This window comes from Ursus arctos, unplaced genomic scaffold (genome assembly GCF_023065955.2).
Source record: "Ursus arctos isolate Adak ecotype North America unplaced genomic scaffold, UrsArc2.0 scaffold_2, whole genome shotgun sequence".
NCBI classification, from domain to species: Eukaryota; Metazoa; Chordata; class Mammalia; order Carnivora; family Ursidae; genus Ursus; species Ursus arctos.
The window spans coordinates 65,163,196-65,187,816 of NW_026622874.1; the positions used below are offsets into that span (position 1 = coordinate 65,163,196).

The 24,621-nt window shown below is 58.3% G+C and overlaps 1 protein-coding gene across 1 annotated transcript in view; it reads right to left on the reverse strand.

Moving 5' to 3' along the window:
- The window catches only part of IL6R (interleukin 6 receptor), a 41,616-nt gene extending 17,213 nt beyond the window's left edge, over positions 1–24,403 (reverse strand). Inside the window, exons 1-6 of the mRNA XM_026485303.4 lie at positions 24,071–24,403; positions 7,810–8,052; positions 7,281–7,404; positions 5,170–5,351; positions 4,732–4,898; positions 4,169–4,310 (exon numbers count right to left, since the gene is read on the reverse strand). Of these exons, the coding sequence (XP_026341088.1) occupies positions 4,169–4,310; positions 4,732–4,898; positions 5,170–5,351; positions 7,281–7,404; positions 7,810–8,052; positions 24,071–24,155 (943 nt within the window). The 5' untranslated portion in view covers positions 24,156–24,403. The remainder of the gene's footprint in view (positions 1–4,168; positions 4,311–4,731; positions 4,899–5,169; positions 5,352–7,280; positions 7,405–7,809; positions 8,053–24,070) is intronic.
- Between the last annotated feature and the right edge of the window lie 218 nt (positions 24,404–24,621).

A 24,621-nucleotide genomic window follows, 5' to 3' on the forward strand; every position in this document is an offset into this window, starting at 1 on the left:
CACTGGGAGAGTTCCTCCCACGGCCCGTTCCACTTCCCTCCAGAGTCCGATATAGCGGCTCGGGGTCAGTGTCCAGGCAGGGATCCTGGGACACCCACAGCCTCCCTCCCATCACCCCAGGAACCAACCGACACTGCCTCACAACGGCCAACTCCCCCAAGTGCGTAGGCATCACTCTTCCCAAAGGATGTTTTCTCTTCGCGCTCATAAAACTGTTGCAAGGGGTCTCTGTCCTGCCCATCCTGGTGGCTGCCCCTGGGGTGGGGGACAGAAAGTCACTGGCGTCCATCATCTCTAGGCTCCAACGTTTCAGGAAAAGGGGACCGCATGTGCCTGGCCACAAGCAGACTGTGAAGATGACCAGACGGGCAGAGAGAGACTGGCCGTCCTCAGCAGCACCCGCCAGGCCCGGGGTGACGGGGAACAGAGCACCACGCACGTCAGCCCACGCTGGGGCCCATCACGGCAGCGGCAACACGCATGGAAGATACCGCGGAGTCCACACACGGGCGTCACTGACCCAGACAAGTCTGACGTCGCGAGAGGCACGCCAGAATAGACTGGTGGAAAGTGAATCATGCAAGCATTTCTTCAATAAAACTGGCCAAAAACAAACAACTCCCCGGAGGAACAGACGGGTCAGAGCAGCCCACCTCACACACGGCAGGGCTGAGGCTCTGAGAGGTCATGAGCCTGACTCCCCAGGCCCGTGCGCTCCCCATGCCCTCCGTGTCCCCCCGAGGTCACCACCCCCACACTGAGGCCAGGAGGCAGGAGCAGTCCATGTCTTCAGGTCCTGGGGGTTGGGAAGCCCACTGGCACCTCAAACAGCCAAGGAACTGCACTGTCAGTAAGACTCACTAAACCTCGCTCTCCAGATGTGCTCCCCAATCTCCAACCTCACCCCCCTCGCATCAGCAGCCCAAGCTCCTCTGGCTCTGCCCTGGGGGGGGGAGCCAGTTTCTCTCTTGGGCATATTTACCACGGGCTCGGAGGACCCCCAAAACCACACGTGCACAGGATGGGGGTCTCTACCGCTCCGGCTGCTTATGGGAGAAGAAGCTAGGCCTCCTGTCCGAGCCTCCGCGGTCAGTCCAGCAGGGCAGGGAAGCACGGCAGCCCCAAGCTGGGAAGTCAGAGACAGGACCCAGCGCTGGCCAGGTGGCCCCAGCGACACCGTCTTCCACTGTGGGGACGATGTCAATAACTGAAAGAGGGACATCCACAATTGAGACCGGGTTCAGAGGAAGGTAGCCAGACAGGTGAGGAAGCCGTAGGCCATCCCGTCCAGCAGCCTGGGAAGAGAAAGCCGAGCGGACCAGCACACTTGTCTCGGGTGACCCCAGAGGACAGGGTAGGGTTCTCACGACAGAACTTTCTTCCTGAACAGACATTTCTCCGAGGAAGACAGAGAAATGGTCAGAAGCACATAAAAGACGCTCACCATCACTATTCACCATGGAAATGCAGACCAGCATCAGGGTACCACTGCACACCCAGCAGGATGCTATTATCGACACACACACCCGAAAATCACAAGCGTGGAGGATGTGACTAGAACCCTGTGCGCCGCCGATAAGAATGTAAAACGGTGCGGCCACAGTGGAAACCAGTGCGGTTGTTCCTCAAAAAACTAAAAATAGAACTACTGAATGATGTAGCAGTTTCACTCCTGGGTGTTTAGTCCAAAGGCCTGAAAGCAGGGCCCGAACAGATGCTGCGACAACCGTGTTCACTGAGCGTCCGCCACCGCGGTCGAAAGGTGGAAGCGGCAAAGTGTCCGTCCACAGGTGAGCGGACGAGCAGCACGTGGTCCAGTCACGCCACGAATATTCCTCAGCCTTAAAGAAGAAGGAAACTGACACTTGCCACAACACGGGTGAACCTTGAGGACATCACGCTACGCGAACTAGCCCAGCCACCGAAAGACAAACACCACTTGATCCCACTTAGGTGAGGAGTGAATCTCAGAGACAGAGAGCAGGGGGCGGTCCCCTCCGTGTTTAATGGGGACAGAGCTCCAGTCTGCAGGATGAAGAGTTCCGGGAGTGGGCGGTGGGACAGGTGCACGACAGCACGAAAGCACTCGATCCCACTGAATACATACTTAAAAATGGCTAGTGGTAAAAATTAAGTTACGTATATTTTACCACAATTCAACATTTTTAAAGACAAAGAAAGAACCTTCTAACAAAACAGAATTGCTTAAAGCTGCTTGGGACCGTCTAAATGAAGTGGCTGGGATAAAAGGTCAACAAGTGTCAGCCTGTGTCCGGGACATTTCCTCTGCATGATGTTGTAAATAACTTCCCCCCTCGCCAAGCCTTCCAAGGCCACAGTAATGTTCCGCATTCAGACGAGGAGCGTGTTTTGGCTCAGAGTGTATACAAATCAAAGAAAACCATGGACAGGTCAACACAATCCAGCCTGAAGGATGTTCCAATGTATTTAAATGGTCTCCCGAAGTAAGACAGAGTAGTCAGGACTTCCTTCCTGTCCGGGCCTCTGCAGGAAATGAGCTTTAGAGAAGAGGGTCCTCGTGCTCTTGATGGACAGCGATAGGGAAGGACCGAGAGAGGTCTGGCCCTGATGTGCTCCCAGTTAGGAAGCTCCCTAAGCCCAACTCTTCTGCCTCCCCCAGGCCAGGAAAGACAAGGACCTCACATGGCGAAGCAGGAAGAGGAAAAGCCTTCCTACGTCAGCCTCCTCTCCGGGGGCAGAATGCCAGCCTCTACGTGTAAGTCCTCTCCCTGGGGCCAGGGAGAAGGTGGCAGGGCGGGGATGGGCCTGGCAATCGGTTCTATTTCTAACTTTCCTTGTTATCCACACGTACTCAATACAGGGGCACTTTATTCTCCTTTTCTAATTGCCTGGCACTTCAGAACATCTCACGTGGCCCCATCGTGTTGCTGGGCTGAAGAGATGTGACCCCGAAGCCAGTGGGAAGCCATGCTATCTTGCAAACACCGGGAGCAACGGAATGGGCTCCTTTAGTGGATAGTGAGTTCTCCATCTCTGGAAGCATTCAACCAGACACTGGATGACCACCCTCTTCACTATAATCTGAGAAACTCCTGTACTGCATCTGGGTCTAGGTCTGCTCAACCCTGAGCTTTCATAGGAAGGAATCAAAAGATGTCTCAAATTGTTTTTTCAGGAAAAACACAAAATAGCCATGCTGGCTTGCTGCTCAGGAGGGAGCAGGAGAATGAGAAACAGGAGGCCAAGCAGCTTCCTCTGGAAGGCAGGACTGGAAATGGGAAGGGGTAGGACGAGAGACCCTGGAACTATAAACCCTTCTTTGCTTCTTGGCCATGACAATGTGCCAACTTGATAAACATCGCAGCAGTTAAGGGCTCAGTCGGTGAAGCGTCTGCCTTCAGCTCAGGTCATGATCCTGGGGTCCTGGGATCACGTCCTACATGGGGCTGCCTGCTCAGCGGGGCGTCTGCTTTCCCCTCTGCCCCTGCTCATGATCTCTCTCACACACACTCTCTTTCTCTCTAATAAATAAATTTTTTAAATCTTTAAAAAAAAATTTCAGCAGCTAAAAAGAACATATCAATCATGCAGTTACTAAACAATACATTTTTGAAAGATACTAACGTGAGAATGCTCACACCATTCTCCACACGTACTCAGATGTACTCAGAAAAAGGTACTCAGAGTACACACGTACTCAGAAAAAGGAAAGCAGCATACTGAAATGTTCCCGCTGGTTTTCTCGAGGTGGTAAAGATACTGATAAAATTATGTCTCATACATTTGTGGAATTTTTTTATGTTCACTATCAAGCACAGTAATTATAATTCTCCAAAAGCAACTATTATTTCCTTTAACATCTTTTTCAAAAATAAGATACTAGTAACTGTGGTACACCAAATACAGCCGAGCGTCCGGAGTGCCCCCCTCCGTGGCCGGCAGGAAGGGGACAGCCGCAGAGAGAGCCCCAGGCCCCCGAGGCCACCAGCCCCGCGAGGCAGGCGTGAGCGCAGGACCACCTCGGACCGGCAGCCACGCAGCGGCCGCTGACTCCCGAGGGCTGCTTCCCAGAACCCTGAGTGGGGAATCGGTTGCGGTTCTAGCCGTGGGCGGGGGCTGACTTGCTCACAGCGAGACCCGCTGTCACGGCAAAGCTGAAACATCCCCGCCACACCCGCCACAGTACCTGTCCAAGGGGTGCCCGTGGCCTCCTGGCTCCAGGCGCTCCAGGAGCCATGGCCGAACTCCTCCCGCGCCCGAAGCTGCACCACGTGCCGCATGCCTCTCCAGGCGTCGTAGATGATGCAGCGGTGCCGGAGCTCCTGGACCTGACGCGGGGGCACAGCGACAGCGGGGTGAGGCCCGGGGCTCTGGGCAGACAGCTCTGCGGGGATGGGCATGCCCTCGGCCACCCCTCTCAGGGCCAGGGAGTGACCGGCGCTTGGAGACCCTCCGCAGGCTCACGCCGCCCGAGGCTCAGAGCCTCAGGGCAGGACGGGGCTCCCCGGGGCCACTGGACCCTGCCAGCCACGCCCTCAACCCGCATGTGGCCCAACTGCCTCCCCCGGTCATACGCATCCTCTCGAACGGGCCTGTGAGGAGGACAGGCCCGGCACTGTCACTCCTATCCGAGCAACAAGACGACGAATGCTCAGGAGGGTTCAGAGACGCACCCCGGGCCGCAGCAGCCAGAACCGTAACCCGAGTCCCCAGCCACACTCTCCTGTCCAGAGTAAAAGAAGAACTTACCATCCACGTTGTGAACGTCTTTGACCGTTCAGCCCGGTATCGGAGCTCAAACTGCAGCCTGTAGAAATAGGAGTTCCAGGAGGGGGGGTCCTGCCAGGTCACACTGAGCCAGCGGGGGTTTCCGTCCACAGCAGTGACGGTGATGTTGGCAGGCGGGTCGGGCTGCACTGTGGGGCAGGACAGCAGGCTCCCATGCAGCAGCGAGTGTGCACGTCCCCCCGAAACAGGCAGGACCCCACCCCCAAGCACCCAGACCGCACCCCTGTGCCATCTTGCCAAGGACCCCGCCTGCCAGTCAGGCCCCTGGCAAGGAAAGCCCGAAAGGCACCAGCTCAGCAAACTGCAGCACCGGCCCCTCCCGGCCCCCCGAGCCATCTGAGAGGGGCCGTCAGAGGGGCCGGGGGCGTCTGGGGTGGGGTACCGGAAGAGGGTACTCACGGATTCCGTAGCCCTCAAACGTCTGGGGACTGCTGGACCTGCTTCCGGCACTGTTGCTGACGCACAGGGACACGACGTACAAGGAGTTGTCGCCCTCCGGGACCGCCAGCCGGCAGGAGAACTTCCGGGACCCCTGGGCATACGGGCACGGCTCCTGGGAGTCTCCCAGCGGGACGCTCCGACTGTGGACACAGGACGAGGCCAGGCTCGCTACCAGCGTCTGCCCGTCTTCGGGGGAGAGACCCTCCACTCGGCGGCCCTTAGCAGGTCTCGTGATTTCAATCAATTCTCCAACCTCACCAAGCCTCTGTTTTCTCATTGGAAAATGGGAATTTTAGTAATACCCCTCACAAGGGTCTGTTAGGGTTAACTGAAAACTGAGTGAGACATCGAGGTGAGCTGGCAGGGCGACATGCTGAGCTAAAGCACACTCGGTCCCTGAGGCGCTGGACGGGGGAGCCTCCCGGCCTCTGTCCCCAGGGAGCTGCAGCAAGGAGTCCAGAGAGGCCCCATCCCCGGCCTCAAGCCTCGAACAAGAACGACTTCCCTCGGGGGACGAACAGCGGCTCCGGAAGCACGGGGCTTGCAGGCTTCCCAAGGAGGTGGGAGCCGTTCCGGCCGATGAGCCCGGAAAAGACTTCTGGGTGGTTACAGATACTCAGGTGAGTCAGACCCGGTCCCGCCTGGCCTGGAAGCCTGAGACGTCGCCCACGGACGACATGTGTGGGCGCAGGCGGTGCCGGCAGCCACTCGCCCCGCCGCGGGGCTACAGATCCCTGCTGATTCAGGCGCAGACCCGGGCCTGGAACAAGGTCCTTCCTCCTGGGACGCCTGCTCCTCCGTTCCCAGCGGGAGTTAGAGCCTCCTTCCCTCGGACAGCACCCAGGCCTCCATCCCACCTAACGCTGAGGAGGTGGGGTCCCAGGGAAGCCCGGGGGGGGGGGGGTGTCTCTCCGGCAGCTCTGGTAAGTACCCCGCCCAGGGCACAGGCTAGGGAAGAACGGGTCACCGTGGGGCGAGGCTGTCACGTGCACGCACACCAAGACAGAGAGCAGAGTGCACACCTCTTCCCAGGGGCAGTGGAAACCCCCCACCCAAGCACAGGGTCCCCAGGCTCTGGCAGCCCCCCTCCCGCTTCCTCAGTCCAGGAGGGGAGAGGTGCCAGCAGCTGCCAGCGGGCCACGTGAGCCGGCCACGTATGCCACCTGAGCCAGCGTTCTGTGGCCGGTCTGGGTGGCTGCCGACCCCGTGCAGACCATCTTGTCGTGAACGAACACCTTCCTGGTCCCAGACAATCACTGCCACAGCCCCGTGCTGGGTTCTGGAGGGTTCTAACTCTCTGCACGGGCAGCTGTGCCGTGTGCGGACACGACAGCGTGCACAGTTCTGCACGGAGACGATAACGTGAGGGCCTAACAACTCTCTGCAGACAGACACTGGTAGAAACCAACCCCCCTTAAGTCACTGCTGAGATTTCTGACAGAGGACCGACAGCTCGAACCGCAGAACTGCAATGACAACCCCTGGCCTGAGGGGCCCTGCCCTCCGACGGATCTTCAGCACCTCGGCCCTTCCTCACAGCCATCCCGAGCTCCTCCCAGGCCCAGCGGTGCCTTCCTGCCCCACACCTACCCTCTCCTCCCCCACATCCACCCTCTCTCCCCCAAGCCACTCCTCTCGAGGCCTTTCTAAGGGAAAGAGCCTGACGGAGGCTCACACAGGCCAGGCTTCTCGGGAGTCCTTCCCCTCACAGGGGCATCGGCACCTTCTTCAGGCAACACCCCAAACCTGGCATGTTGAATAAACCAGACAGACTGGGATCTGATTCCTAGCAGAGCCACTTACAGCAAGATGACCTTAAAGCAAGTTAATGGATCGTTCAACCTCAGCCTTCTCCATCTGTTAAACAAGGGTGACAGCCGCCCCCATGGCTGCTGTGGTCACCGGCAAGCTCCCGTTCAGTCCCCGACTCCCTCCTCCCCATCCCAAAGTGATGCAGCCTGGGAACCCCTGGCCAGCCAGCCCACTTGCTGCTGTGAGAGCCAGCACCCCTCGTGCACCTCGGTGACGGTGGGGACGACGCGGACACACAGCCCGGCCCAGATACTCACAACTTCCTCACCAGTAATGTGGCCCTGGTCGTCGGGGACGGTGGGTGCCGAGGACTCCACTCACAGGCCACCTTGCTGAGGGGACTCTTCCGGAAGCAGGAGAGCTGGGGCTCCTCAGGGGGGGCTGAAAGGAGAGCACAGCCGTTGGGGGGGGAGCATAGCCCTGCAGCAGCCCGCCCCCCACATACACACTCATGCAATCTTCGCAACAACAGCAATAATAAATAAACCATAAATTAACCATATTTACCAGCAGGGACAATGGACACAGGGTCGAAGCTGTGGAGGAAGACGAGCACCCAAACCCATGCCTCAGACTGTGAACCCCTGGCCTCGGCCCCAAACACTCAGGCCAGGGGGAAGGTGGGGTCCCCGTCAGCCAGAGGCCCCCACCCAAGGGGAGCCCCCTCCATCTCAGTGCTGGCAGATGTCAGTGACTCTCTCCCTGAATCTGCTGGGCCAGGGGAATACCAGGAGTTTAAAGGGGCAGCTGGGACCCATCGCCCAGCACTCTGAGCTCACGACTCACCATCCACCAGCAAACGCACGGTTCCGAGCAGGCGGCCGTCCTGGTAACATGAATAGTTTCCAGAGTCGCTGAGCTGCACGGACCTCAGAAGCAGCTTCCTTCCCACAGCGGCCCAGCTGCCCTGGTGCGGGCCCGCTGCACGATTCCCCAGCAGCCAGTGAACGGCGTCTCCTGGCTCCCCGCCCGGGCAGAGCAGGGTCACGCTGGCCCCAGGCAGGCTGGTCACTGCATCGCTCACCACCTCTGGGGAGGGAGAAGACACTCAGTGAGCCCACAGCAGCCAGGAAGGATTCTGCTTCTGATCTGGGAAGCCACAGGGGCTTCAGAACGACACCTCTCTCGCGCCATCCACTGGCCCAGGCCACGGCTCCCCAGGGGCCTCCGGAAGCCGCCTCGGCCACCTGACTCCTTTGATCAGAAAACCGTCGGGGTGCCTGGGGGGCTCAGTTGGTTAAGCGTCTACCTTTGGCTCAGGTCGTGATCCCGGCGTCCTGGGATCAAGCCCCATGTTGGGCCCCCTGCTCAGTGGGGAGCCTGCTTCTCCCTCTGCCTCTCCCCCACCCTGCACTCACGCTCTCTCTCTCTTTTTCAAATAAATAAATAAATAAATAATTAATTAAAATCTTTTAAAAATGTATAAATAAATGAAAATAAAAATAAATTAATTTAAAGAAAAAAGAAAAGCCTCGGCAGCTGGCCACCGAACACAGCATGAATTCCGAGCGTGAGGCCTGGCGTGGCACACAGGGCCTTCCGCCACCCATGCCCCCAACTCTTGCAGGCCTCATCCCCCCCCCACCCCGTCCCTCAGAAGGCACAGAGCCCCTCCCCCACCCCACACCCCCTCCTATGTCAGGTCTCAACAGCCTCAATATCCCCTCCCTGACTGAGGCCTTCCCTCCCCCCAGCTGGGTCAGGCCCCACTGGGTGTGGTCCCCCTCCCCGTCACCCGTCACCTGCTGCCATGATTACCACGTCTGCATCCGTCTTCTGCCCAAGACTCTAATGCCAGGAGAATCGACGCCCTGTTTTCTCCTCTGTTGTGTTTCAGGGCCTCGCCCACCGCCCGGCACGTGGCAGGGCCCACTGGGTGCCCGATGGGTTAGCGACTGAATGAATGATGCAGATACCAGCTGGGGCGCGCAAGATACAGGACTACACGGGAAGTCTCGGGATCCCTGAGGCTTCGTGCGAGGTGGCCCACTTGACAGGCAGCAAGATGTGGAGGCATCGGGAGACCCGCCCAAGGTGGCCCGGACGCCGGCAGCACAGGTGGGGTGCGGCCACCTCTGTCCCGGGACCCACTCCTGTCTATGTAACATAGGACTACGCTCTTTTTATTCTAGGGAGCAAACTGGAGGGTACAAAAGAACAAATGTGCTCCCTACCCCTGAAAAATACCACGTATGTGCTACTCCAGGAAAAGAATACTGAAAATTAAAGGAGCAGGTCAGCTTGTTTTAGTGTAGGTTAAATGGAGTCACAGGGTTTGAGATAAAATTAGTCTAACCAATTAATTAAATGAGTCCACCCAGCTAAGGGCATGGAAGCCAGGAAACAGGCAGTTTTCATACTAAGCACACTTGGCCCTTCAAACCATTGGCTAGCGAGCTGCAGCAGTAAATCTGGCCGAAGATTTCGGGAAAGCCCGGCCGGAACCAGACCTCATCTTCTCCTGAGCTCCCAGGCCTGGAGGGCCAGCATCAACATGTCTGACCTGCAAGCCTTCTCGCTCAGGAGGAGGGGTTTATGTCTCACTGGGCAGGCTGTCCTTCCTCCCACCACATCCAAGGCAGCAGTCGGAGGGACTGAGGGTCAGTGAGCCCCCCAGGAGGATGGCACCCCCACAGCAACCGCTGCACACGCTGCACGGCCTTCCACTTGCAGCCTGACACCACCCCGCCAGCTGAGGCTGGCGGCTCAGGGACGGGAGCCAGGGCAGGGTAGCCCCTGGTCCTCGTGGAGTTTCTTCACCAGAACCTTGGACTCTGGATGAGAAAAGTAGTTGAATCTCACCGTGCAGGGGGACAATTTGGGCAGGTTCCGTGGACCCCTTTGCCTTGATTTCCCCTCCCTCTGTCCTATATTCCATAAATACTCGAGAAGGCTCCCTGTGCCAGACACCAGTGAGGAAGACACGGTTAGGCAGCAGAGAGACCCTGCCCTCGAGGACAGGAGACGCATTCACCACTGCAGAACGGGGAAACGGGAACCGTGCTTCCCCAGCGGCAGCAAAATCCCAGCCCCTCAAAGCCCAGGTCCACTGAGGGTGTGTCCCTGCCCAGATGGCTTGAAACGGCTCTGAAAACCCTGAACACTGCTTTCATATGGAATCCTCAATAATATACCTCCAGCATTTCAGATGTTGTTTTTAAAGGTACTGCAAAACACTGAACACACGCGGAGTAACGTAATACACACAAAAGTTAGGAAGCATGAGACACCCCCAGCCCCTCGCACAGCCGCTGTCTCCCTGCCTTGGCCGTGTTACATTCTGGGTACAACCCTCCTTTACTTTTAAAAATAGGTTCACTGCGCACAGAACCCTAATTTTTTCTTGGCCTTGATTTGAGTTGAGGGCTTTATAGAAAAGGTCTGTATGTAGTCTGCTGGAACGTGCCGGAACGTGCTCTCATCATTCACTACAGTCCTAGGACTCACGCACGAGCAGCTGTCGCTCACCCCCCTTCACGCCTGGGGTACCGCACCGAGCACGGATGTGGTTCTGCCAGGGAGCGCTGGACGGCTTCCAGCGTCCTGCTGCACCGGAGTGTGGCTTTCCACTTTCTCACGTGTGCTCCTGGTCACTTGCCCGGGACTCTCCCCGAGCAGGACTGCCGGTCCTAGCGTGTGTGTGTCACATGCGTCCTGTTCCTTCATGAGCGAACATGACTGAACAGTCGAGTGTGTGTAAGCCGATGGGCACCTGATGGGCGCGTCCGGGCCACAGAATGATTTCCATCTGTGCCCGATGAGGTTATGTTTAGAAGACTCACCCAATGCTCCCTTTATTTTTTTTTAAGATTTTATTTTTAAGTAACCTCTACACCAAAGGTGGGACTTGAACTCACAACCCTCAGATTGAGTCACATGCCCTAGCAGCGGAGCTGCCAGGTGCCCCTATCTTTTGTTCTTTTTTTTTAAAGATATTTTTACTACCCTACACTTCTGATCATCATATCCGTATTTTTACTTCTCCATTTTCCACCAGATAAAGCAGCTCTGAGGATAAAAGCCAACACAGACGTCAAGCTCATGCACGAAGTGCCACCACCGTAGACACAAGGATGGAGATTCCGTGGACGAGGACTGCCAGTCGGTGTGGAGCTTCACCACGAGTGGAAATCGGAATTCACCCGCCACCAATACCCAACAGACACAGGCGGGCGGCACGAAGGCCCACGTGCGGCTCGTCCTTTCACTGACACTTCACAGGGCACCGTCCCCATCCCCAGCCATGACTATGAGACGCGGAGCTCCCACTAGCACTCATCGAAAAACTCAGTAAGTGCTTAATACATGTTTAATGTAGGGTGCCCGAGAGGGACCCACAGGCACAGAGTCTCCACACCGGGAACGGCCGAGAGCGCTGGTCACGGATGACACACTAGGCAGTGGTGCCGGGGAGGAGCCCGTCCCAAGCAGGAGATGCTGCGGGAGGAAAATGGGAGGAAAATGGGAGCCGGGAGCCAGAGGGAGCTCTCTTCTCTTCTGCACTTGCCCCCTGCGGGAGAATGGCTTCTCGGCCCACTTCCCTCCCCAGCTCTGAGGGAAGCTCCCGCTGTGTGCAGTGACCAGCCTGAACAGCAGGGCTGTACTTCCCTGCTCCTTTAACAATGCCCAAAGCATGGGGGCAGCTCAGAGAAATAGCAAATAAAAAGGCTTTTTTTCTCGTCCGTAAAAGCAGAGCTGTGGGAGCAATGTGATGGCCGCTCCCTCTGCCAAGGAGCTTGAGTAATGGTTTTCTGAGTCTTTAAAACTGAGTCACTATTTTTTTTTTAATGGGGAATGATTAATTATAAACTACCCATTGGCAACTATTGCCTGTCCCAGCCCTTCTTCAAAATGTGTTTCTTCTAGGGGCGCCTGGCCGGCTCAGTCCGCAGAGCATGCAACTCTTGATCTCAAGGTCGTGGGTTCAAGCCCCATGCTGAGGACAGAGGGTTACTCAAAAAAAAAAAGTGTGCAACTACGTTTCTTCTAGAAGCTGTGAACAACACTGTGTTAACTATGCTTCTGAAACCACTCTGTGCAGGCTGGTCACTCAGAGAGCAAAGACCACAACAAATCATCGTGCTCGGGCCACAGCAGACAAGGCTGTCCCTCCCCCCGGCCACCCGCTCACCACTGCTCCTGACCACTCTCCAAGCCAGTGCCCACGACACCTGCACAGCTATGCGGGAGCCGGGGACATCTCTCTGAAGGGAGGAAGTAATGTCCCCGCGTCCCCCTGGCACCTCTACCCCTCTCTCAGAGGGCGGGACTGGAAGTGATTTCTTTCTCTTCCGTCCCCTTCCTGCAGTTTTTAGATTTTCTATAAGCCGTACTAGTCTCAGAACGAATATAATCGTATTTAAAACAAAGAAGCTCCACAGCCTGGGTCTGTCCAAGTTATTCAGTCTCAGGAGGAAGGAGGAAGTGGGGCACGAAGGAAACCAGGGGACAGGGGAAGGCGAGCGTGGGCTCCTCCAGACAAGCCCTGCAGGTCAGAGAGGGTTCACCTGCCCCTGGGCTCGGTGCTCTGTCACTTGTCACTCTGGCTCTGCTCTACAGCCCTGGCCCTCAGCTCTGCCGCCTGATCCCCTGGTCCGCACCAGGTCATGGTTCCCCCCCAGCTGCCTCTGCTCGACTCCGGAGCAGCCAGGGCCCTCCCAAGCAGGGCTCCCGGATAGGGAAGGGTCAAAGGGAAGAGACACTGTGGGGGAGCAAAGGGGCGGCCCCTTCCTGCCCCAGCCATTCCTCCCCCCACCCCCACGGCCCTCACTCCCACCCTGGGCGGTGGGGACAGCAGGGAGCAGCTGACCCTGCCCGCTCTACCACTGAACAGAGCACGAAATCCGGCACCTGCCCCTCAGGGACTGCTCCGAGGTCTGGGGGCCAGAGGTAAGCCTGTGTCTGTCCCTCCTAAAGACACCAGGGTTTCTGAGCACCATCACGGGCAAGGCCAGAAGTCCTCACTGGGGAAGAACAGACAGTCAACACCACCATGGACCACGACTCCTCTTCCTCCTTGCCCATACTGTAATCTCAGGCCCCACGAAACCCTGCGGGGACCTTAAAACTGCCTATAATACAGGCCATCCTGAACTAACTGCCCCGATGTACTGAGGGACACGAGGAAGGGAGACCTGAGTCAGGGGTCTGACCAGTGGAGCCGCAGGGAGGGGCGTTCCCGCAGGACGAACAACTGGAAAAGGCGCCAAGAAGTGAACCCCCACACGGTGCGGCAGGTGGGGTCCCCAGGGGGTGAGACCCACCTCTGCCGAGGAAGGGCACAGGCTCAACGCCCCCAGCCCCCCCCCACAGGACCCAATACTGCTCCTTCCTTCTGCTTATCCTCCAGGCACCTGGAGAATGAACCCGCTGGCCCCCAGGCTCCAGCATAAAGCACCACAGAGGCAGGAGACAGGAGGGAGCCGTCAAGGACTGGGAGCCTTCTTCGTTCTTCCCAAGACCAGTGGCAGGAGGAGGTCAGCAGCGCCCCACACCCCAGCTTCCTGTGAAGACAAGGGTCCTGCGGAGGACGAAAGCACGTCACCTGGGACCGAAATCAGAAGTGTCCACTCCTGAAAACAGACGTCCCAACATCTCCTCCCTAAATGCCAAAGCACTTGGTGTCTCGTATGCCAGCCCGACGCTTACCATGAACTACGCATCTAGGAGTGGGGACAGCCTGGCGTGGAAGGGACAGGAGGCCTGAGTCCATCCCTCGTCTCGCCACGATTCACGGGCAGCCTTGGGCTCCTCACAGAGCCACTAGCTGAGCCCCCGTTTATCCCTCTGGGAAGCGAGGGTTCAGACCCTAGCATCTCACCATGTGGAGTCGTCAGCTCTCAGGTCAGGAAGCACGTCTGTGCCGTTTATCTCAGACAATACCAGCCCGAAAACATGTAATTAATCAACAGGTTTATTATTCTAATAGCTGATGGCTTTGGTTCGGAGAGGGTCGAGAGCCAGATGCCAGTGCTCTCAGACAGACGCGGCTCCTCTTCCTGGAGAGCTCCAAGGAGGGGAATTCCCACAACCTCCCTGCCTCCCCTTCCTCGAGAGGATGGAACCCCTGGCAACCAATCCCACACCTGCAGGCCCCTCGGGCCCCCGCCACACCACTCTCTGGGGCACGGGGCCCCCACCACCCCAGTGGGGGACTGTGCAGCACAGCCCTGGGCACGGGGGTCCCTCCCCGTTCTGGACCACAGGTTGGTTGCCAGAAACCCCAACAGCTCTGCTGTTTTTCTACTTTTTTTCCTCTTCAAGTAAACTGGCAAATGTCAATAATCAGAAAAACACACACACAGAGACATATTTCTCAACTCTGTTACAGCGTCTGCTGCTCTTGCCAGCAAAACAAGCTCAGCTTCCCGGCCCCACTTATGTAAGCGGTGAGCCGGCCGCCCAGCACGCTGCCACTGAGGACGGCCTGGCGTGCACCTGCCAATCCCCTGGCCCTGGTTTCTGAGCTGGGACTCGGGTCTGGCTGGCCGCCCAGGAGGGACTCCAACCTCGTGGGCTGCAGAGGCTCAGGATTTCAGAAGGGGTCACAGAGAAACCAGGTCCCTTCTCAGCAATAAAGGCCTTCAGTTAAAGGGAGTGGCTGCTGAGAAGTACCCAGAAGGACGTGGGTCCCTGTGTCCAAATGTAGAATTTGGTCCCGGGGAGCCTAGAATTCGCCCCGGTGCTCTCCACCTACCAACTGAAACAGACTTCCTGATTTCCAGGTAATAATCACAACGCTCATTAGCCACCGGCGAGTCACCGGGCTTGCTACTTCTCACAACCACCTTGCCAGGAAGGGAAGCCTGTCCCGTAGCAGGACGGAAGCTCAGGAACTCGCTGGTGAGGTGGGGGGCGTGCGCCGGCTCCAGGTCCCTCCAGCCAAGTGTCTCTCTGCCCTGAGCAAGGGGAGCCCCCCCAAGCTCCCCTTCGCTGGGCTGCTCACCACCTGTCGCTTCCTGCTCTCCTCCTGCCTTTCCACCCATCACAGTCGCTCGGGGAGGGGAGTCCTAGGTGTGAGGGAAGCCAGGTGAACAGGCCTCCTCAGGCGCACCGGCTGCCTGCAGTGGGGCCCACACGCCCGACCCTCCCCAGGGCAGCAGTCTGTGACAACTCCCCCCACTCCCACTCCCACCAGGTCACCCGTTCGCGGGCCTAAACGCCAAAGTCCCCACATCCCAGGGAGAGGCCAGGCCCCAGGCTCTAAGCTGAGCCCCGCGCCCGCTCCCCGCTGCTCCCCTGCAGCAGCCCCGCCCCTCCTCTCCCGGGTTTGCGGGCTGTAGCTGCTCGAGTTTGCCTTGTACTTGGCAGAGCCGGTATTTACCTTGGCTCCGCACCCCGGACTACAGCCTCCTCGGGCCCCACACAAAGGTGGAGCTGGAGGCTGGCTCACAGACCTGCATGGTGACCAGCTCCAGAGAAAAATATGTAATCCTGGCCTGGTGGCCTCGGAGGTAATCTGGGGCCCAGCCCGGAAGGTCTGGCCAGCTCACCTCTCCGAGATTATCACCTAATTAGAGGAAAAGATGTGGAAGCAGGGCAAACAGTCCAACGGCCCCAGAGGCCCGCTAAGACTGACTCTGCCTCAGGCCAGGAAGGGGCTGGGCTGGGGTGCTGGGCCGAGAGCCCCTGGGGGGCTGGGGCCAGGTGCCTGTGGGTAGCGTGGCCGGGACTGGAGCCCCTCACCCTGGTTGTGTCCACCCCTCGGCTGGCCCTCATGAAGCACAGCCATTCCCATCTCGAACTCAGCCTCAGTGGCCAGCCAGGAGCCTGGCCCACTGGGTGGCGGGGGTCTATTGTGTGCTCGGGGAAGGCGCTGCCGGGCGCCCCCATCCCAAACCATACCCACAGCCCACCCCTCGAGACCCAAGGAAGCTAACGGTTTGAGGAGCCGCGGGGGGGGGGGGGAGGGGGCTGATCGCGTTCTGCTCCTCATCTGAGTGAAAACTCACGGAGCTGCACTTTCACGCTGAGCGCTCTTGTCTGTGGGTGTGTGGCACCGATGAAGGCCCTGAAGTCGGTTCCCGCAGCCCCACGGCGGCCTCAGCTCGGGCCTAGCACACCTGCGCACATGCCCCTCGCCGATCTGGCCGGCTCACCGGGTGTCCCTGAGAAGGACGGGTTCGGAACTGGCAGCAAGGAGCTGCAAGGCCCAGACCCAGGCCCCCCGCCACGTTCTGCAATAGAAGACGCAGCACTGTGAACGCTCCCTATAGCCATCTCCAAATTCCACCTGATCCTAATGAAAGTACCAACAGAAATGTTCTAGAACGAGACAGCTGATTCAAAAGGAAAAGTCAGGGGGTGCCTGGGTGGCTCAGTCGTTGGGCGTCTGCCTTCGGCTCAGGGCGTGATCCCGGCATTCTGGGATCGAGCCCCACATCAGGCTCCTCCGCTGGGAGCCTGCTTCTTCCTCTCCCACTCCCCCTGCTGTGTTCCCTCTCTCGCTGGCTGTCTCTCTTTGTCAAATAAATAAAATCTTAAAAAAAACACAAAAAAACAAAAGGAAAAGTCAGCAAGGGCAGGACAATTCCGAGGAAGCGGAGGAAGGGGATGGGGATGAGCCCGCCCAGGCCTTAAGCACCTTCTAAAGCTGCAACCAGGACAGCAGCACGACACGGGCACAAACCGATGCAAGGGAAACGAGACGCGGCTCAGAAGTAACAATACCCGAAAATCGCTTCGTCTGCTCTAACGAACTGCCCACTTTCAAATAGCCAAGACGATAAGTGTGATGAGCGTTTTACCACAATCTTTTAAAAGCAGCCCAGTCTGAGTACTGGCACAGAGAGGCACCGTTCGAGCCCCCGCACATCCCAACCGGACCCCCCGTCTGTCCTTCGGAGGAGGTTGGTCACTGCTGACCGAGCGCGAGCCACTCGAACCCAGGCCTCAGGATGTGCGCTCCTAACCACTCATGAGGCCGAGAAGCAGTACCCACCCAAGCACTTAGCGTCTGCAGATCTGAAAGGTGACTTCAAATCAGCGGGGGACGGGCACCTAAGCGGCTCAGTGGGTTGAGGGACCAAGTCTTGATTTCAGCGCAGGTCATGCTCTCAGGGTCATGAGATCGAGTCCCAGGTGGAGCTCAGCAGGGACTCTGCTTGAGATTCTCTCTGTCTCTGCCCCTCCCCCCCAGTAAGCAAATAAATAAATAAAATAAAACCAGTGTGGGGGAAATGGATTATTCAATAAACTGTAAAGGGACATTAGGTTATAACTGGGGAAAAAAAGAGCCACACTTCATGCCTCAGTCTATGATAAACTCAAAATGGATCAAATATTTAAATGTAAAAAACTCCTCAAGCCACCAGAAAAAAAAAAAGAATAATCTTTTAAAATAATACTGGCATAGGGAAGATCTTATAAGTATGATACAACACCTGGACATTGTAGAGATTGATAAATCCAACTATATATATATTTTTTATTTGACAGAGAGAGAGAGACAGCGAGAGAGGGAACACAAGCAGGGGGAGCGGGAGAGGGAGAAGCAGGCTTCTCGCTGAGCAGGGAGCCTGACACGGGGCTTGATCCCAGGACTCTGGGATCATGACCTGAGCTGAAGGCAGACGCTTAACAGACTGAGCTGCCCAGACGACCCACCAACTAGATTTTTAAAAATCTGCATGGCAAACACCATGGCAAACACCATCTCTCCCAAAAACTCAAAAGATAAATGACAAACCAGAGAAAAATATTCATAATTCATATCATAGAGGCCTAAATTCCTTAATATATTAAGACTTCCTGTAGGCAATGAGAAAAAGACCAACAACTCAAATTTTTTAAGTTAGCAACGAATATGAACATGCAGTTCATAGAAACAGGTCATGCAAATGTCTCTTAAACATGAAAAAGCCTACACAATCTCACTCAGATAAGGTAAAAGCAATTAATTCCACACAGACTGTTTTCTGTGTAGACGCTGGTTTAATAACACACTTTGGGCAAAGGCGTAGACACACACGCACTCTCTCATTGCTGCTAGGGCTCGGAATTCGTGGAGCTTCTACTCTCTCTCAAAATTACAAATGTTCAGGGCCTCCAACCCACAGACTCCCCTCAGGGAGCTTACCCTGCAGGTGTTCTCGCCCCGAGGGGCGTGAGGGGCGGGGGGCTACTCCCTGGGACGCTGCCTGTCACCACAAGATGAGAAACCCGCAGGTGCCCACCGAAAGCAGAGCACACGAAGGGCTCTGCGTATCCATGTAATGAGACACCAAGACATTAAAGAGGAAGCTCCTGATGTGCGTTCTGTCCTAGTCCTCGTGGTCAAGAGGCCAAGCACAGGGCTCAGAGCCAAGTCCCCGACGCAGGGCGTCACTCGGAGCTGCGCGACCTCAGGCCAGCTTCTCAGGCTCTTCAGATCCCACTTTCCCAGCCATAAACTGGAAACAGTAAGACTACACACTTCAAGATGCTGTTCTGAAGATCGCCTTTGATAATTAAGGTTAAAACCGCGGCCTTATTTTCCAGACGTACCTAATCTGTCAAGGAGTATGAGCAACTGGAGAGGGAGACAGCGCCCCCGAGTGGGGGTGGGGATCCCAAACAGACCCCAGGCTGAGCGTGGAGCCTGACGTGGGGCTCAATCCCACAACCCTGAGATCACAACCTGAGCCCAAATCAAGAGTCAGCCGCTTCACCAACAGAGCCGCCCAGGGGGCTCAGCCATTCTTACCGCCATTGCACGAGTGTGTCCCCACTTTGTGCAAGAAGATCCTCAGGCTGCAGCCTCCCCTCCTCCCATCCGAATGGGCTCTCAGGATCAGTAACAACCACCAAGCCCACTTTTGTGCTGGAAGTCTTGCCTGCCTAGGCTCGAGGTAACCTGCCCCAAGCTGGGGGGCTGGCACGTGGGCAGCAAGACATGGGCCTGGAGGGCCCGACCCCACGCAGAGCCAGCTGCCTCCCCTAGGGTAAGTGCCCTGACGGGGACGGGCACCTGCAAACAGCCCCCAATGGAAAGTGATGTGAATGCACACGGGGGAGAAGGAGGTGTGCACACGGCCTTCAGCACTGTTCAGTACTTAGGTCTAGGCCGCAGACGCTGCCTGGGCCACAGCGGTTGTCCCGCCACACCAAGGCCAGGTGCCGGTGAGCCTCGGATGTGGATGCTGTGAAGAAAGAAGGTGACCTTGGCATCCCTGTACTTTGGGGGGGGGGCGCCGGGGGCGGGGGTGGACTCAGCAGCACATGTGGTTGAGTGCAGAGAGCAGGGTTCAGAGCCTGGCCCGTCACTTCCTCGCTGTGTGATCTTGGGCAAGTTATAACCTCTCTGAGCCTCGGTCTCCTCTCGCCCACTCAAGGAGTTTCGGCAGCTCTCACCTCCATCCACCTGCTGCAGCATTTCCACCCGCACGCAAGCAAGCTGACAGTTCAGCCATCTTTCTAGAAATCCCTTTTGTGACCCCACTTTTCCAGCGAAATCACACTCCATTTCTTTACCCCCTTTACAGCCCACATCCTCCAAGGGCCACCAGCGCCCACCACTCCCACTTTTGCGGCTCCATCCTCTGGTGAATCCACTCCCAGCGGCCTCCGGCCTCCACCATTTCACGGAAACTCCTCCTGTGAAGGTCGCCAAGGGCACTGGTCAGGGCCCAGCCCTGTGCCTGCCCGGCCCCCCGCTGGCGGGACACTGTGCGACACCGTGGCAAGCTCCCTCCTCTTCCACAAGCTGTCCTCACCCGGCTGTCAGACACCAAGTCTCCTGGAGCCTCCAACAGGGTCCCGCCTCCTGGGTCTCCCCCCCCACCCCGCCCCCCGCCAGCCTGAGAGGGCTCCGCTGGGGCCTCTTCTCTCCTGCTCCCCAGCTGCACTCACGCCCGTGCGAGGACGGCCACCCTCAAGGCTTGAAATGACATCTGCAGTTAGACGACGCCCACATTCGCACCTCAGCCCCAGTCCTCCTTCCCCAACTCCAGCTTCCTGCGTCCAGCTCCTCAGCGTCTTCCGCTGCTTGTCTGACAGATGTCTCCCTGTCAGCAAGTCCAAAACCGACCTCCTGACCGTCCCCTCCAACAAAACCTGCCCGTCCTATAGCCTGTCCCAGGTGCGCAAGGGGTCTAACACCCTCGAACATTCGGCAGCTGTGCCCGGCCGAAGCTGGCACACTTCTCTGCACGCGGTTGGCACTCGCTATGCTGTTACTGTAAACGCCAAGCAGAGAGGAGACCAAAGGATGCTTTTCAGGAAAGGCAGCTGGAAGGCAGTGGGACAGTGAGAACAGGGGCTGGAGAGGCAGCCTGGATGCAGGGCCTCAGGGCCACACGCCTGAGGGGAGAGCCACGGGGCAGAGCTGGCAGAGGGAAGGTACGAGGGGGAGCCCTGCTGAGGACCCAGCACCAGGCTGGAAAAGGCCGAGTCTGCCAAGGACAGCCAACCTCGCTGGATCTCAAGCCCAGAGGACAGAGTAAAGCACACAGATTAATTACTCAGAGGAAGCTACAGGGGCCTCCCCAGACAGGAGGTCTGAGAGTGCCACTCCAGCCCTCAAGGGTTCTCTTTTAAAGACTCCTACCTTGATGGCAGCTAATGACACGGCATTTAGCAGGTCTCTAAGGGCCACTGAGAGTCCCCACAGAGCCCTCTGCTCCAGAACCTCACAGGCCCTCAGTATCGGATGGTGTCAGACTGCTAAAAAGGAGGGAATTTCCTGCCCAAAACGGGAGTATAAGGAATCCCTAAAGATTTCGTATTTCCTTCAGGCCTTCGTTCAAATGTCATCCTCTCCGTGAGAACTTCCCTGGTCCCCCTCAAAAAGTCCAGTGCTACACGCCCCTACAGATGCACACAGTTCCCGGCTCCCTCCCGGCCTCACATCCCCTCTGGGCACTAGTAACCACCCCGTCACCACGTTGCGCAGTTAACTCCATCTGCATAAACCCAAGTGCCAGGGAGCCAGGGATTTTTGTCTGTTTTGCTCATTTTTGCATCTACAGTTCTAAGAATAGCATGTGGAACACACGAGCAGTCAAAATACTCTGCTCAAACGCACGAACTATTAGCAACGCGAACGTCAGCACACGCTCTGCAGGAGAGACTTTTCTGTATCTTCTCTCCTTTCACCTGTACAGCCACCGATTAGGTATAATTATTTGTATTTTCCAGATGAGGACGGCGAGTCTCCAAGAGGTAAAGTCACTCACAAAAGCTCACATCCTTCCTACACGGCAGGGCTGGGAAGAGATCTGTCTGGCTCCAAACCATGACCACCGCCCATGATGGTGAGCGGTCCCCTGCCGTGGAGAAGATGAGGTCTGGAGAGGGATAAAGGAAGCTGCAGCAGAAAAGCTCGGGAAGAAAGGAGCCGCGCTCCAGGCAGGTCCAGCAGAACTTCCCGCAGCGACGGAGACCCTCGTCCACGTGCAGGACGTTGCCACTACTCACACGCTCCTGAGCGACTGGTCATAATTAATTTAAATGTCAACAGCCACACCTGGCAAGTGGCTACTGGGCCAGAGGCTGGCAGGCCGGGTGGGACTGGGGAAGGGGGGAGGGGTGCATATTTGCAGCGGTGAGCACCCAGCAACCCGAGGGGGTGTTGACCCAGTCTGCCAGGTCATGTGCCTGCCGCCTGGGGTCTGGTCCTCCCTCGGAACAGCTTCCTCTGTACCGTCCCCATCTCCAGACGATTTGTCTTTGGGAAGTGGGTACCACAAGGCCTCAGGCAGCTGGGTTTTCTCAGTCCCTCTCAGGGATTTGCACTTGGCCATTTTCAAGCTCCTTTTAGGGTGGAGTCTGGGTGGCTGGTCCCACACAGGCCCCATAGGGCTTTACACAAACTCAGTGTTTGCTGAAATGAATAAACAAGGGCAGAGCCAAAGCGGGGAGAGATTTCTGGCAACTAGAAGCCTGAGGGAGGAGGGCCTTCCTTCAGCTCCTCAAGCACACCCGTGAGCCCGTCATCCCCGACCAGCGAATCACAAGCATGTGTGGAAAAGGACACTTCCCAGCCTCACTCCCAGATCTCTCTCTTCAGTCAGTCTGGGGTGGGGGCCAAATATTCGCCAACACACACACACAAATTCTAACACAACCAGACCCAGAACTGCGCTTCTGAGAAATGGTGACTTAGGGTGAGGCCAGGAACGCAGGTGGGCACTGGGGGCAGGAAGAAGTCACCAAAGGGAAGTTCAGAAGCTGAGACGGGACTTCTAAGAGACTTAAAGCTGCACATGCTTGTCTGCGCCCCGTCGTGCTCCGCGGAAGGCGGAAGGAACCTGAGTCACCCGTGTCCAGGCCTTCCACGCCAACACCTAAGTCCCGGCGGGTCAGGGCCCCCGACAGCAAGTACACCCGAGCAGTGCCCTCGGCTCCTGGGCACATGGGCAGCCACTCACTGCAAGGAGGCGCGCCTCCCGGCTACGCAAGCCCCCAGCCTGGAGAAGCCCCGGACTTCCCCTCTCACCCAGCTCCAGCCTCTGCTGTCCCCTCGCTTCTCCAAAGCCAGACATTCACAGTCAACTGCTACATGCTTCCTGGACAATGTCTTTATTTTTACTCCCCAGCTTGTGGGCTGAGTCTGTGTGGGTGTGGGAGGAGAGCTGGGTATTTTCTACTTCTCTGCATTTTCCTTCTGAACTGGGCTTTCACTTCCTCCCCCAACTCTCAGTTCTGCCTTTCCTGGGCTGTCCGGCCTCGAGACCACCTCGCCCATCCCTCCAGACCACCAGGCAAAGAGAGACTGACTGCAAAGGGCTGCCGTTGCACTGCCCTGCAACCTCTTAGGAGCCAAGGTACCGCAACTACAGCAGGAACCCCCCTGGGGCAGGTACCCTGGGGGGTGGCGTGAGGAGCAACTGAGGCAGGCCAGGCAGCCTTGCTCCCTCCCAGGGGGACACTGAAGCCTCAACCCTGCCTTGCACGCCTCTGGCACCACCGTGGGACGAGCCCAGGCCTCACTTCCCTTCCCTTGGCCCCTTCCGCCCCAGCCCTCAGCCAGCAGGCACGACTCTCAGCTTGCCCACCAACACCCCCAGCTCCGCCTGCCAGGCTAGTTCTGCATTTGGGAGTCTCAGGGATCCCTGGAGCCACAGAAAGGTGGGCCTCCACCAAGGACCTGACAACCTCCCATCTCCACCTCTCTGAACCTGTCTGCTCTGGAACAAAGTGTATTTTAGATCCGGCAGAGGTTCAGGATACAAGTGTGAGGTACCTGAGCCCCAGTCACCAGTGACTGCTCCCTGCAGGAGTGCCCAGTGTGTGCTCAGAAAGAGAACCCCTTTATCTCCGTCGGCCCAGCACAAGGGGCACCACCATCCAGAAAGCAGAGAGCTCACCAGCCTCTAACTCTAGAGTCCTGAGATCAGGCTGAGGATGCTTGCCCAGGACAGGAGCCATCTGTTCCCGGAACGGCAGGCTGCTCCTCAAAGAAGCCCTCGGACCCTAAAATAAACCTGAGAAGCAGTGGCGCGCTGGGCTAGAGGAGGGCCTGGACACAGCCGGGCATGCTGCCAGAGTCCGTAGAAGGGCCTGGCTGCCGAGGGCTGATTACAGTCAACAGGAGCGAAAGGGCCCACTGCCCTCTGCCTCGCCCCTCGTCTCCTCTGGAAGGAGAGCCCAGTGTGTGCCAGCCCCAAGACTCCGACTCCCGAGCCAACCTCCCCACTCCGTTAAACTCCCAGCGCGGGGGCACACGGCTTGCTAGCGCCCGTGTCTGCCCATGCGAGCGCGGGCAGCGGGACCAGCCCCTTCGCCGCCGGGGCGCTGGGGGGCAGAGCCGGCGACGCGGCCCCCGAAGCTGATGGCGAGAGAGGCGCAGGTACACAGGACTCCCGGGCGGCAGATTCCCCCACCCCCACCCCGTGGGGACGCAGGGCAGGAGGCTCGGGACGCGGCGTTCCGAGAACACGCCAGGTCCGGGTCAGCGGGCAGTCGGGCGGCGCTCGCGGCCAAAGGCGCAGGACGCCGCGGGGCGCACGAGCGGCGGGTGGGCGCGGAGCCGGCGCCCGCGGGGAGCTCCGCCGCCACGAAAAAGGGGCGCCGCCCCCCTTCCCCCTGCCGGCTCCCCCCACTCTCCAAGTGCGCGCGAAGCTCTTACCCGGCGCGGGGCAGCCCCCTGGGGCCAGGGCGGCCCCCGGCGCGGCCAGCAGGGCTGTCAGCAGAGCGCAGCGCAGGGCCAGCATGCTTCCTCCCCGGCGGAGGCCCGGAGCTCCCAGGGCGGCGGGGCGGGGCGGGCGGCGAGCGGGCTCGGGCCCCGAGGGCAGCCCCCGTCCCCCGGGGGCCCGCGCCAGGCGCACGGCGAGTCCCCTAGCTCCGTCGGCCCGGGATCCGTGTCAGCGCGACTTCCCACTGGCGCATGACTCAGAGCTGCCGACCGTCCCGGCAGCGCAGGACGACACTGGAGGAACTCGCGCTGGAGCGTCCCCGGCCGGCCCGGGGCGCTGTTACGAAAGCGGAGCGCGTGGCGCAACCGCCCCGCGCGCAGCCGACCGCGGGGGCCGCTTCCGGCCGCAGCGCCGCACCTGGGCCGCGGGCGCCGCACCTGAGGCGCGAGCGCGTGGGACCCCAGCCCGGCTCGGCCCACCGCGCGGGCGAGCGCGGACCACCAGTCGGTTTTGATTGTTGGTGTCGAGGCCGGGATTGCGCTGT